General features: G+C 40.7%; 1 protein-coding gene across 1 annotated transcript in view; it reads left to right on the top strand.

The window, feature by feature from the left end:
- plcb2 (phospholipase C, beta 2) overlaps positions 1-14175 on the top strand; it is a 43334-nt gene that overhangs the window by 16440 nt on the left and 12719 nt on the right. The window contains exons 19-28 of the mRNA XM_066654180.1: positions 663-814; positions 2010-2174; positions 2569-2668; positions 3814-3918; positions 4026-4081; positions 4541-4613; positions 4717-5208; positions 6666-6849; positions 7898-8039; positions 14041-14105. Coding sequence (XP_066510277.1) covers positions 663-814; positions 2010-2174; positions 2569-2668; positions 3814-3918; positions 4026-4081; positions 4541-4613; positions 4717-5208; positions 6666-6849; positions 7898-8039; positions 14041-14105 — 1534 coding nt within the window. The remainder of the gene's footprint in view (positions 1-662; positions 815-2009; positions 2175-2568; positions 2669-3813; positions 3919-4025; positions 4082-4540; positions 4614-4716; positions 5209-6665; positions 6850-7897; positions 8040-14040; positions 14106-14175) is intronic.

The following is a 14175-nucleotide window of genomic DNA, read 5'->3' as shown; positions in this document are numbered from 1 at the left end:
CTTCAGGTTGAGTACTTTATTGTGTATCCACAGGGGGTCTCACACTCAAGTGTGATTGGGTCATCATTAAAGAAGGATGCAATTGTCTAAATGTACAACAGGATTAAAAAGAAATATTCATTGTTTTATAATTATAATAATTCATTCATTATCTGTAAGCGCTTATCCAGTTCAGGGTGAGTCCAGAGCCTACCTGGGCTCAAGGCAGGAATACACCCTGGAGGGGGCGCCAGTTCTGGGTTTGATCTTTGGTCACTGTCTTTGAGGAGTGTGGAGTGTTCTCTCTGGTAGGTTTGAAATTCTCCACAGATGTGAGAGACTGGGTAAGAATTTGAACTTGGCCTCTGCTGTGAGTGACTGGATGAGGTTGTGAAGCCCTGCAATAGACTGATGTCTTGTCCAAGGTGTGTTTCTGCCTTGTGCCAAAAGACACGGGGTAGGCTCCGGATCATCCAACTCTGACCAGGGTAAAGACGTTATAGAAAATGAATGATTTTTTTTATTATTAAATTTATTATTTTTTATTGACTTAAATATTTTATTTAACAAATATTATTCAGTGGTATATTTGACTAAATTTTCTTTCAGAACAAGAAATAAATGATAGCCATTAATTTCATTACTATTCACATCAGCTGCACTGGATGTGTTTTCCTGTGTAGATTTCCCTATGCAGTTGAACATGGCACTGTTCGAGTTTAACGGGAGAACGGGATACCTGCTCAAACATGACCTGCTGCGGAGGAATGACAAGAAGTTTGACCCCTATACTGACAGGATTGACACCATTGTGGCCAACACACTAACAATTAAGGCATGTCACTTAATCTGCTGTCCTCAACATTTTGTGGTCCTTTTTTAGAGGTTAAACATATTTCAAGATCATTCTTTATTAATGTCTCCAATCAATATGAATTTGTACGTCAAAATTACATTCTCTTGGTTTAATAAGGAATCTACAGTCTACAGCAGCCTTTCTCAGCCGCGGTGCTGTCCAACATATTCGAAATAACTGACATAAAAGAAAAAACGACTTTAAACTTTAAAACTTTATCATGCAATTGCAGCTACAACGTCAGTGGCCTGGCCAGAAATAAAACTGAAGCTGGGCCTTCACAAAAGCAAAGCTGTAGTCTTGCACCCTCACTCATGTGCCAACTCCTGTGTCCACACCACATGTCCCACACGCTTGGACAGTCAGAAACATCCAAGAATAAAGTCTGAATATTGCTAGAATAAGGTCCGAATATTTAATAAAGTAAGAATATTTTGAGAATAAAGTGAGAATATTTAGAGAAAAATTCTCAGAAATTCCTGACCTTATCTCTCAGAGATTTAGTCAGTATTTTTAATCTGATTTTCTGTGCAGTTTCGGTGGAGCGGCGGTGGGTTTGTGTTGTGAGCAAATTATTCAGTAAAAATCCAAATGATCTGCTGTTGTCACAATTTCAACAGAAGCTGATTACAGCTGCCAGGGCCATGTGTGTTCTGGCTGTCGGACGGATGTAGAGAGGGTTTTTCTGTTTTTTGTTTTTTTATTTTAGATTGGTGTGACTTTTTAAATTTTGTATACATTTAAAGGGTGCTGTGGAAAAACTACTGCTTTAACTCATTGATTCCTAACAGTTGAATTTATTATGATCAGGAAACATCTATAGAATTTGTTGTAGTTGCTGGATGAAGATTGCTTTTTTAGCATTTCTTATGAAATTGATGGTATATGGAATTTTAACCAGGTAATTTGTCCCTCTTTGGTGCAAAAACAACTTCTACTTTTCTGGAAAGATGGTATGTTAGATGTTGGAATATTTAACCACAGTAAAATTATTGAGCTCAGGTACTAACCACTGTTAACTGATAACTACCTGCGAATGCACTAAATATCAGAAGAAATATTGGATAAGCTAGTGTCCACATACTCTTATTCATGCAGTGTATGTTGATCCACATGTACTGAATACATCATAATAATTTTCTGCACTTTCCTGCTGATCACTGCTAATCACTAGGTTTACTCAGGTCAGTTCCTGGCTGATAAGAATGTGAAAACAGCAGTCGAGGTGGAGGTCATTGGCTTGCCTGGAGACCCCAAACGCAAATTCCGCACAAAGTGGTCCCCAGTGCCCAATGCAATCAACCCGGTGTGGAACGAGGAGCCATTTGTTTTTGAGAAGGTTGGTGATCCAGTGTTTAATGTAGATTAATGTGGAATGAATAGCTGTGGGGAGAAAAGTATTATCAGAGCTAATCGACAAAACAGTACATTAACAATGTGTTATTTAAATTTTTAAAGAATGCAATCAGTCATTTTTACCAACAAAAATGAGCTAACAGCTTTTATGAGATAAATATATAAAAGTTGATATATATATATAGGTGTATTCTCCCTGTGTCCACATGGGTTTCCTCAAGGTGCTCCAGTTTCCTCACAGGGTCCAAAAACACACATTGGTAGGTGGATTGGTGACTCAAAAGTGTCCATAGGTGTGAATGTGTTGCTACTTTACCTGTACGTTAAGGTACTGATTTACATTTGAAGCTGCATGTGTTCTAATGGTTTTTGAACAGATTCTGTGCCCGGATATGGCTTCTCTCAGGATAGTGGCCTATGAAGAAGGTGGAAAATTCATTGGTCACAGAATCATTCCTATAGACGCCATTCAGTCAGGTAAATCCAAAAGTTTATAGCTTTGTCCTAACAGTATATGGGTATCTCCTAAAGCTAAGTGTGTGAAAATTGCAGGGTGTAACTATGGTTGTATTTCAAATTACATGTCTTGTTGAATTTTATTTTTAACACGTCTCCTACATGAAAGAACTATATGTATCCCTTGACAGGGATGTGGAGCAACACAAATTTATGGTATGTTGTGTTCATACCATTTTACAAAGTCATATCAGAACATTATGAATTCCTCCTTGTTTCTACACTCACTCTCCATTCTCTCAGTTCCACTGACCACACAGGAGCACTGTCTTGTACTAAAATTATAGATTGTAGTACATCTGTTGCTCTGCATACGTTGTTTGTCCTCTTTCTCCCTGTTCTTCAATGGTCAGGAACCCCCAAAAAAACCCCAGAAAGCGGGTATGATATGGTTGGTGGATCATTCTCAATGCTGCAGTGACGTATTGGTGGTGTGTCAGTGTGTGTTGCGCAGGTATGAGTGGATCAGCCACAGCAGTGAGGCTTGAATTTTTAAACACTGTGTCCACCCTATAAGACCCACCTACCTTGTTGGTCCACGTTGTAGATGTAAAGTCAGAGACAGTAGCCCATCTGTTGTGTTTGTCATGCTCTAGTCATTATAGGATGCTGTTGGTTGGGCTTTTACGGTGTTCTCAGTCCAGCAGTGATACTGAGGGATTTAAAAACTCGAGCTGCACTGCTGTGTTTGATCCAATCCTACCAGCACAACACACCAGCTAAATTATGCATACTCTGTTGTGAAATTGATGGCGTCCTGACCATTGAAGAATAGGGTGAAAACAAAGTATACAGCACAACAGGATACTACAGTCTGTTATTGTAGAACTACAAAGTGCCCCTGTAAGGTCAGTGACTGTATATTATGCATTACTTATCATCCAATATCAGTAAAAACTGCTCTAACATCTAGTCTAAAGACTTCCTAGGAGAATAGAGGATGTTATTGCATGAAAAGTGAATAAAAAATACCCTTTGTTTTAGGTACTGTTGCTGCCACAGAACTCCAGGGTCTTTGGGTTTCCTCTCTGCCTGTATGGGTTTCCTCCAGGTGCTCCAGATTCCTCCAACAGTGATTCATGGATGTGTTTTTGTGTGATCTGCAGGATTCCATCACATTTGCCTCCGCAGTGAGAGTAACATGCCTCTAACTCTACCTGCTTTATTTGTCTACATTGAGGTGAAGGACTATATTCCCGCTGCTTTTGCTGGTACTCACAGCTACACACACACATACATACACACACACAACATTTCTTTTTGAAGAAGGCTTTATAAGGCAACGTTTTAATCCTGTGCCAATGTTTGACTTCTTCAGATTTTACAGATGCTCTCTTTAATCCAGTGAAGTCCACAAAGCCGGCGAAACAGGAGGCAAGTATTAAATGCTGGACAAAATTAAACACAACCGTGCTTTCTACACTCACTGAACATTCTATCAGCTCCTCTGACCAAACAGGAGTGCTTTGTAGTTCCACAATTACAAAATGTAGCCCATCTCTTTTGCCCCATCACTCTTTTCTTCAACCCACAAAGACCACCATAGATACACCGCAGGTATGATTGGAGTGGTGGATCATTCTCAGTGCTGCTGATGTGGTGGTGGTGTATTAGTGTTTGTTGTGCTGGTACAAGTGGATCAGGCACAGCAGATCTGCTGGAATTTGCAGCATTGATCCACTCGTACCAGCACAGCACACACTAACACACCACTACAATTTCAGCGTCACTACAGCTCTGTTGTGTTCCTGACCATTGAAGGAAATGTTAAAACATGCAGAGCAACAGATGATTGTTTATATCTGAATACATTTAATCTGCTGTGTCTTTTAGTGTGCTACATATGTAAGTCCTTATGAGCTGCCTAAAGCCGTTGAAGCTGTTCCTACACCTGCAGCTACCACAGGTAAGATGCACATGTTAATAATTTAATATGTTATATATTAATCTTGGGGAAGATGATCTGTACAATTCCCCTAATTTTGATGTTATTACCAATATATTTTCAGAGCCTAATGCCACAAACACTCCAGTAGAGGGCGATGCTAATCCTCTGGATCAAAACGGATCACTTGCCGCAGACTCTGGCAGCACTGAGACAGAGTCCAGTTCACTCGTCCAAGAGTCCACTGACCCGGAAGACCACAAATCAAATGAGCAACCAACTCCATCTGATCATCAGTCCCAGCCTCCTGAGGTCCAGCCTAAATCTGAGGACCCCGTGGTCTCTGATGTGTCCGCTGATGTCTCTCAGATCCCTGACCCACCCACAGACACTACTACAGATCCTAAAGGCCCCAGTGCTGAGTCTGTTGTGGAAGTGGAGCCACAATCAGATCCAGTTCCAGAGTCAGAATCGACTTCTGAACAGTCTTCAAACTCTGAAGCCAACCCCAGTGAGCAGCAGGACTCGGGAGTGGAGTCTGGATCAGCTGCAGAATCCGAGGAAATTCCCATTCCTGCTCAAATTCCCGACATCGCCACAACTTCAAACAGTGCTGGTACGGCTCCCTATTAATAGTCAGTAGGGCTCTGGGGTTTCCTAACATTTTTAGTTAATATGCACTAATGATCTCACAGCATTTCTTAATGCTGTTTGAGGTGTCATCCAGAGCAGAATGATAGATTTACCAATAAATGGTCTGTGAACACAATTTGGTCAAAGTAGTACAAGGATTACACAACACAGAAAGTGTTTAAAGGCTCATTTATACTCCACTTCACACCCAGGAGCGAGGAGCAGAAGCTCTGGTTTTTAGCTATTTTCACTCGATTCTCTTTATTCCCTGTTCTCATTTTGATTAGATTTAGTCAGCACTCTTATTTCTCTGCACTCATTGTGCATATTTTGCTCTGTTTAACCTTGCCTTTTTGCACTCACGTAAAATTGGATCCAGTGCTGTGATTGGAGATGCTCTAGTGAGGAGTTAGGGAAATTCTAAGATCATTCATTCAATGTCTGTAACCGCTTATCCAGTTCAGGGTCGCTGTGGGTACGGAGCCTACCTGGAATCACTGGGTGCAAGGCGGGAACACACCCTGGAGGGGGCGCCAGTCCTTTGCAGGGTGACACACACTCACACATTCACTCACACACTCACCTATGGACACTTTTGAGTCGCAATCCACTACCAACATGTGTTTTTGGACTGTGGGAGGAAACCCGAGCATGCGGAGGAAACCCACGCGGACACAGGGAGAACACACCAACTCCTCACAGACAGTCACTTGGAGCGGGAATCGAACCCACAACCTCCAGGTCCCTGGAGCTGTGTGATGACATTACCTGCTGCCCCACCATGCTGCCAATTTAAGTTTCTTAAAAAAAAAATACACATCAGAGAAGCCATTTTCAGTACTAAGTGTATTTACCCTTAGCCTTTCGGAAGTCTTTTGTAGGTTAAACCAACTGTTGGATAGGTATCTATGGTATGTTTTTCTGTGGCACATCTTTAAGATTAGAAGTATGTGTGGTCCATATTGTGGATTCCAAGTTCCAGCACAGATGCCCAGAGAGAGTGAGGTCAGTTGTGTACTCATAGACACCTGGCTTAAGATGGATAAGGCATAACCTTGTATTAAACCAGTCTTCCAAAGAACAGAACCACTTTTAGTAATATATACTTTGACAAATGTCCAACTGTGAGAAATTGTTTAAAATGGCTTTTTCTCTGGTGGCTGGATATTGCTGGAACTGAGCTTTATGATGTTCCAAGCAGTTTAAGTGTTTTTTTTTTTTATTGATTAAAATGAACAAGTAAAACTGCAGTCCAAAACAACAAGTGCAAAAGTTTAATCACAGCAAGAAAACTTCAAATCAACCTCTGCCTTGTTCCAATCTTTTCTGCAGTGAATTAAAAGTCATCCTTTCTGACTCATCTATTTTTCTTTCTCTGCCATACACATGACCACCCCCTCACCTGCACGCACTCCCTCCCCCCGCCACACACACATACAGAGCCATCCTCTGTGACCTTTGAGGAGCTGCAGCAGCACAAGAGCTACTTGAAGGTCACCAAGAGGCAGGAGAGAGAGATGAAAGAGCTGGAGAAGAGGTTCCAGAAGAAGGCAGAGGAGCTGATTCAGAAATACAACGACCTCTTCAAGTCCCTCAAAAAGAAGACCCCGCTCAAGAAGAAAGAGTAAACAAGAGACCTACTGCTGCTTTTGTTTCTTTTAGTCCTGTTGAGCATAGCCTCTTCTTTGAACATGCAGTCTATGGCTTATATGAATTTCTTTAGAACATAATGCCTTAAGGAGCTCTATTACTCTCAGTTATTTACGTCAAACTCTGGTTCAAAAGTTGCTTGATGACAGTGATTGAGTTATTATGCATTCTGTATGCCCACAATCTTAAAGTATATCAGATTTACAAAGAAAACTTTCAAGCATGCAATCTGACGTAGGTGTGCAGACGTAAAATCACTGCACTCTTTATTTTAAACTCCTACATAATATTTCAATAATAGTGAAGGTTTTTTCATGTGTTACTTGGTACCAAAATTGCAGAATAATACACTTGGATATTGTTGAATTGAATATAATTAGATACTTTGACATTGTCATGAACCCATTATCTCATCCATCACAAATCACTGATTAAGTCCAGAAACACTGTTGACCAGTAATTGTTTAGGTGTTGGTCCATCCTCAACCCAGGACTGACTTTTAAAAAATGATAATGTATTTAATTTGTGTCCAAATATCAAAACACATGGACCAATTTACAAGCACCAATAGGACTTTTATGTTACCTTATAGTGTGACAATTGTGACAATGTAACTAAGAAAATATCTCCTATCTCCATTTTTTATGTTTTGCATTGACAAAATGTTAATATTTAAAGTGTGTATGAATAGCAAATACATGGACCATTGGACAAGATCCAAAAGGACTAAAAAGGAGACTTTACCAAATATTGTGAGAGTGTTGTAAAGAGCATTTTTCAAACTAGAAGTTTCTCTCTGTGTGTGTGTATATATATATATAAACACATTAACAGGCTAGCATCTATAAACCTCATAGTTATGTCTAGGCATTGGTACTTGTTCTTATGCTTAGCATAAAAGCTTAGTCTCTGCAATGTTGAAATAATTGATGGGATTAGTGACTATAGATATACGTTTTTAAGCCATGATATTTGGTGAACAGCCCTCTGTCTCTAATGGTAATGTTTTTTTAATGTGTAGGGCTGGAGCGGAAGATGCAGACGCAGGACATAAAGCTGAGCGTGTCACAGAGGTGAAACAGAAGCTGCAGGCTGAACTTAGAGCGCTGTGGGTGGAGCAGTATGATCAGCTGAGAAAAAAGAAGGAGCAGCATTCCACTGAGGTATCACTAAAGCTAATGCTAAACAGCATCCATCCATCCATTATCTGTAACCGCTTATCCAGTTCAGGGTCGCGGTGGGTCCAGAGCCTACCTGAAATCATTGGGCGCAAGGCGGGAATACACCCTGGAGGGGGCGCCAGTCCTTCACAGGGCAACACAGACACATTCACTCACACCTACAGACACTTTTGAGTCGCTAGTCCACTTACCAACGTGTGTTTTTGGACTGTGGGAGGAAGCCGGAGCACCCGGAGGAAACACGCGCGGACACGGGGAGAACACACCAACTCCTCACAGACAGTCACCCGGAGCGGGAATCGATCCCTGGAGCTGTGAGACTGCGACACTACCTGCTGCACCACCGTGCCACAGTCTAAGCATTATATATATATAATTCACTTCAGCTTTTACTCAACATACAAAATGACAAAATATATTGCACGTTTTCAATGACAAATATCTATGCTAAATATAAGCAATAAGAAATTGATGGTACAGATGAAAAAGCTGGTACAGTAGCAGGTTTACCACTGGGTCACATCAGATTTTCTTTTAATTACACTTTTTAATCATTTGGGAATTGAAGACAAGTGAAAATCTTGCCCATTCTTATTGTATACTACAAGACTTGAGCTGCTCAGCAGTCTTTGGCTGTTGTCAGATTCTCCTCTTCATTATGATACATTTTAAATAGGAGACAAATCTGGACGGCTGAAAGGTCAAGCAGACACATGTCAACGAAGCCACGGCGTTGTAACTTATGCAGAACGAGGCCTGGAGTTCATTTATTCATTTATTGTCTGTAAGCGCTTATCCAGTTCAGGGTCACGTGGGTCCGGAGCTTACCCGGAATCACAGGGTGTAAGTCGGGAACACACTGTGGAGGGTGCAGCAGTCATTTACAGGGCAACACACACTCACACACTCAAATCCAATGATAATTTTGAGTTTTCAGTCCACCTACCAACGTGTGTTTTTGGACTGTGGGAGAAAACCGGAGCACCCGGAGGAAACCCACATAGACATGAGAAGAATAAACCTCCTCACAGACAGTCACCCGGAGCGGGAGGCCTGGAGTTGTCCTGCTGAAATAGACATGAAGTTCTTGAGAAAATACATCATTTTGGTGGCAGCATACGTCTCCCCAAAATACAAAAGCATACCTCTGTGTCAGTGGTCCTCTCACATATATGCAGATCACCCATGCTGGGTTTTTTTTTTTTTGCACTTTTCATTAATAACTGTCTGGATTGTCTTATTCATCTTTGACACCCAGAGCACCCAATGTCTGTTTTTTTCCCCAAAAAGAAGCTGAAAGCTGGACTCGTCTGACCACAGAACTTATTTACTCTGTCTTTCAGTCCATCTCAGATGACCTTGGGCCCAGAGAACTCATTCCTGAATGTGTTCGAAATATAAATATATGGCTTCCTCTTGGCATAATACAGTTTCAGGTGGCATTTCTCGATGCAGTGACAGGGTGTATTAATTGACAGTGGTTTACTAATGTATTCCTGAGCTCTGTGACTGTATTTATCATAGTAGTATTATGGTTCCTCATGCGCTGGCATCTGAGGACTTAAATTTCACAACATTTTAAAGTTGTTGTCTGGCCTTGCCCCACATGGACTGAGACTTCATCATAATTCTTGAATATTTTCACATTATTGTGTTGGGTAGATGGTGAAAAGTCTAAATTCTTTGCAGTCTTGTTCAGAGAAATGTTCTTTTTCAAACTGCTTCATAGTTCTCTCATTACTTTTGGCACAGATTAGTGAGCCATGACCCATATTTACTTGCAAAGGCTGATTCTTTCTTGGATGATGCTTTTATGTTATATTCACCTGCTGCCATCGCGACCCTGAACAGGATAAGTGGTTACAGACAAATAAATGAATATTTAATATTTACCTGCTTATAGGTGAAAGTTTCAAAAGAGTGTAACATCAATGTTCTATGAATGTTTTACTGTTATTTCGGACCTGTGTTTTTCCAAAACATTGGAAATAATTTTTCTTTGTATTTTGTCACTTAAATAACCAGATTCCAGTTTTTGTTTATTTTTTATTGCATTTTACAGAAGTTCCCAACTAAACATCTCCCTCTAAAAATCTCACTCCTTTTTAACATCACAATACAGCAGTATACATAGTTTAAATCTACATTTGTCTGAATTAGGAACCATTTTGCATGTGGGGTAATTACCATAGCCACATGATCCATGCACCACCAGCTCCAGCAGTGTGTAATTCATGGATACAAAACCCAGTGAGGCCAGATACATCAGCTGCAGGGATTTCCAAACCTCTATCTCTACCGCCTGTATAATGAGCTGATAGCAGATTCAGATGTGTCTGAGCAGAAAGAAAACAAAACCAGGTTTGGGAAATCCTATTCTACATTTACTTCTTCCATCTTAATAGTCCAACACCTGAACCCAGTAATTAGGATAATGACTTTGGAGACCTCATTAGTACAACAGAGCAAGAACCTGGTCCTACTTATCAGTTAATTACCAAAGCCCTCATCCATTAAATAATGTGTGTTAGAATATGAAATGTAACAACGTGGGGTGTGTAGGAGTGGTAAAGGAGCGAGGGAAGGAGGTAAGTGCAGGAGACTTTATTAACAATAACCAAAAGGAAACTAGACAGAGGGAAGCGAAACACAAGGACTAGGAGGCTAAACAAGAACTAAACAGAAAGAAGGGGCTAACACTAAACAAGGCTAAATGCTAAACATTAAACAAGGATTCTAAACATTGAACAAGGACCATACAGGACAAGGGGGCTAAGCACAGAGCAAGGTTAAACACAGAAAGCTAAATGAGAAGACTAAACACAAGGCTTTAAACATAGAACCAGATATAACGCGGTAAGACAGAGACATGGAACACAGAGAGCAAACATACAACCACATCAACAATGACCCACAACCAGGAAACACTGACAAGGACTATATCAAGACAACACAAACAAGAAACACTTGGGCACTAATAAAGTCATGTGACACTAGAAACATAAGGGAAGGGTATCACATGACCTGGGAATAAGCAGGAAGTAGACACAAGACAGGGGGAACAGTCACATGACACAGGGCGCACAAACAAGAAACAATACAAAACAGAACACAAAACTAAGCACATTACATGAAAAAGCAGTTTAGCCTGTTAATATTAAAGCTAAAATTGTGCATAAACTAACAGACTAATAATAGTTCATGTGATAATCAATAAACACCCTGATTTTACCATGTTATATAAAGCAAGTAAAGTGAATATATTACAAAGTACCATGTGACTTTTCACATTTTCAGTGCCTCGGTCCCAAATTCAAACATCACTAGTCTTGGGCATTTGAGACAAATAATATGCAAACACAACCATGGCTCTACGTTATCTGGCTGATATGAGTTCTGATCAAATTTCACATCTGAAGATGTTTCTGTACAAATATAAATCCTTGCACAGAATTGTGTGCTACAGTTTTTTACCAAGGAAAATTGTGAAATAGCTGTTATCCACGTGAAGGCCAGCCACGTGAGAGAGCAGCTTCAGAATGACTGTCCATCACCTATTCCAAGGGACATAAGAGATCTTTCACATTATGTAACATAACTACAGACCAGCTTCTGTCTCACGTGTGGAAATCCAGCAACCATTGGTAGTGAGTTTAGAACCACTTTTGAGATGACTAATTTACTTCAGCTGAGTAGTCAGTCTGACTCAGATTTATTTCATGCTCCTGAAGGGTGTGATATACACCTTCTCAATTTCCACATGGAGCAGGAATCTTGAAATATTTTTAACTGATTTCTACCCATTCTTTAGTCCAGGGTCCTTGATATGTTTCCTTTTTCAGTCGCTTGTCATTGTATGGAATTAAAAATGAAAATTGTCTTGTTCATTCATTGTCTGTAAGCACTTATCCAGTTCAGGGTCGCAGTGGGTCCGGAGCCTACCCAGAATCACTGAGCACAAGGCAGGAACACACCCTGGAGGGGGCGGCATACTCACACCTATGAATACGTTTAAGTAGCCAATCTGTGGGAGGAAACCGGAGCTCCCAGAGGAAACCCACACGGACAACACACCAAACTCCTCACAGACGGTCACCCGGAGCGGGACTTGAACCCACAACCTCCAGGTCCCTGGAGCTGTGTGACTGCGACACTACCTGCTGCGCCACCGTGCCACGTTAATATGCAAATGGCAAATGAGAAGAATTGATTCCTCGCTGCATTCATTATGATTTCCAAAGCCAAAGGCGCTATCTTGAACTCCTGTGATCCCCTGATGACAGGGACAGTGTTCAGTTATCACATCTTAAAGATATTTCAGCTAATCAATCAGAATTTGGTATTATCATGGTCCAAATTGTTTCCATCAAATACAGCAATGCTCCTGCTTCTCAGCTTCTCTGGCTTTGTGCCAAGATTTTCACCCACCATCGATCCCCCCATTAGGGCAGTTCTTCTTTGTGCTGTCCTCTCTAATCAGATGATCTGCATGGATCAAGGGAGTCAGGCAGGCCCCTTCTTCTGTTTGCACAAATTCCCCGGCCTATTGCACTCACTTAACCTAATATCGACCACACACAGTCTCTGCCACACAGGCCCCAACAGGAACTAGTGGGACTTTAAAGGTTTAAAGCTACAGTATGTAGGAAAGAAGTAGGATATTGCTGAGTCACAAGGAAAAAATAAACACACTGAAAAACAGCAATCAACCATAATGACCACCTCCTTGCCACTTGCTGTCCATTCTCTTAGCTCCACTGACCAGACAGGAGCACTTTGTAGTTCTACAATTACAGATGGCCATTGTTCTGCATACATTGTTTGCCCTCTTCCCACCTGGTGGATGATTCTCAGCACTGCAGTGACACTGATGTGTTGGTTGTGTGATAGTGTGTGTTGTGCTGGTACGAGTGGCTCAGACGCAGCAGTGCTGCTGGAGTTTTTTTAAACCTTCAGTGTCACTGCTGGACTGACCATAGTCCACAACCAAAATATCCAACCGACAACGTCCTGTGCTCACTGATGAAGGATTAGAGGACAACCAGAACAAACACAATGCAGTGAATGGATGAGCTATTGTCTCTGACTTTACATCTACAAGGTGGACCAACAATATTGGTGTGTAGAGTGGAGTATAAGAACTCTACCAGCCCTGATGTGTCTGATCCATTCATAATAGTGCAACTCACACTAACACATCACTGCCATGTCAGTGTCACTGCAGCACTGAGAATGGTCCAACATCCAAATCATTCCTGTATATATATATATATATATATGTGTGTGTGTATATTAGAATCTCTTAATTTGCTTTTATTTATATTTAAAAATTGTTTATTACGTTTAATGTGTTTTTCAACACAAATCAATCATACCCTCTGAACTCAATGGTAGTGACACTGAAACATTACTGGGTTCTGTAAAAAAATTTGAATTATCAGAGGAGGTTGTGGCCAAATTTGACTAAAATTATGCTTTTTCTTTTTATTTCTTATTTAATAGACTAATATTTAACTAAACTAAAATATTTCTGAAACTAATGTACATTTTAGTTAAAAGATTAAGTCTAAGACTAATGAACACTGTATAATGCACAGTGATTGCATTATACTGTACATTTCGCATTATACCAAAATACAACTGATCTAGTGGTTTGTAAAGAAAGCTAAAATGCATTAAAGTGACCTGTTAGTTTGAAGGGTCTACATTTTAGATGTCTTGACCATTATAGAAATGTCTTGACCTGATATTAGACCTAAACTGACCGTTCCCCTGGACATCCCAGTGAATATTAAAGGGTGTCTGTAGAAATGCCACTCTCTGCATTAGAGTTGTAAGGAAATTAAATTGTCTCTTTCTTTACTGTATGGCATTGAGGTAGTGCCCAGACAGGGCAGCTGGTGTGTGCTGTGTGTGTGTCCTGCGTGTGTGTGTGAGTTGAGTGCAACTTCCTGTGTTCTGATTTCTGCCTCCTGTCTTACAGCGTGTAGCCAAGCTCCTGGAGATGGCTACAGAAAAACACTGTAGTGAAATAAAAGCACTGAACAGGTTTGTATGTATGCATGGCTCTGTGTGTGTGTGTGTGTGTGTGTGTGTGTGTGTTTGTGTGTGTGTGTGT

Source organism: Hoplias malabaricus, chromosome 1, assembly GCF_029633855.1.
Source record: "Hoplias malabaricus isolate fHopMal1 chromosome 1, fHopMal1.hap1, whole genome shotgun sequence".
NCBI lineage: Eukaryota > Metazoa > Chordata > Actinopteri > Characiformes > Erythrinidae > Hoplias > Hoplias malabaricus.
The sequence above is the reverse complement of the archived record's forward strand: the minus strand, read 5'-3'. Positions and strand labels throughout refer to the sequence as shown.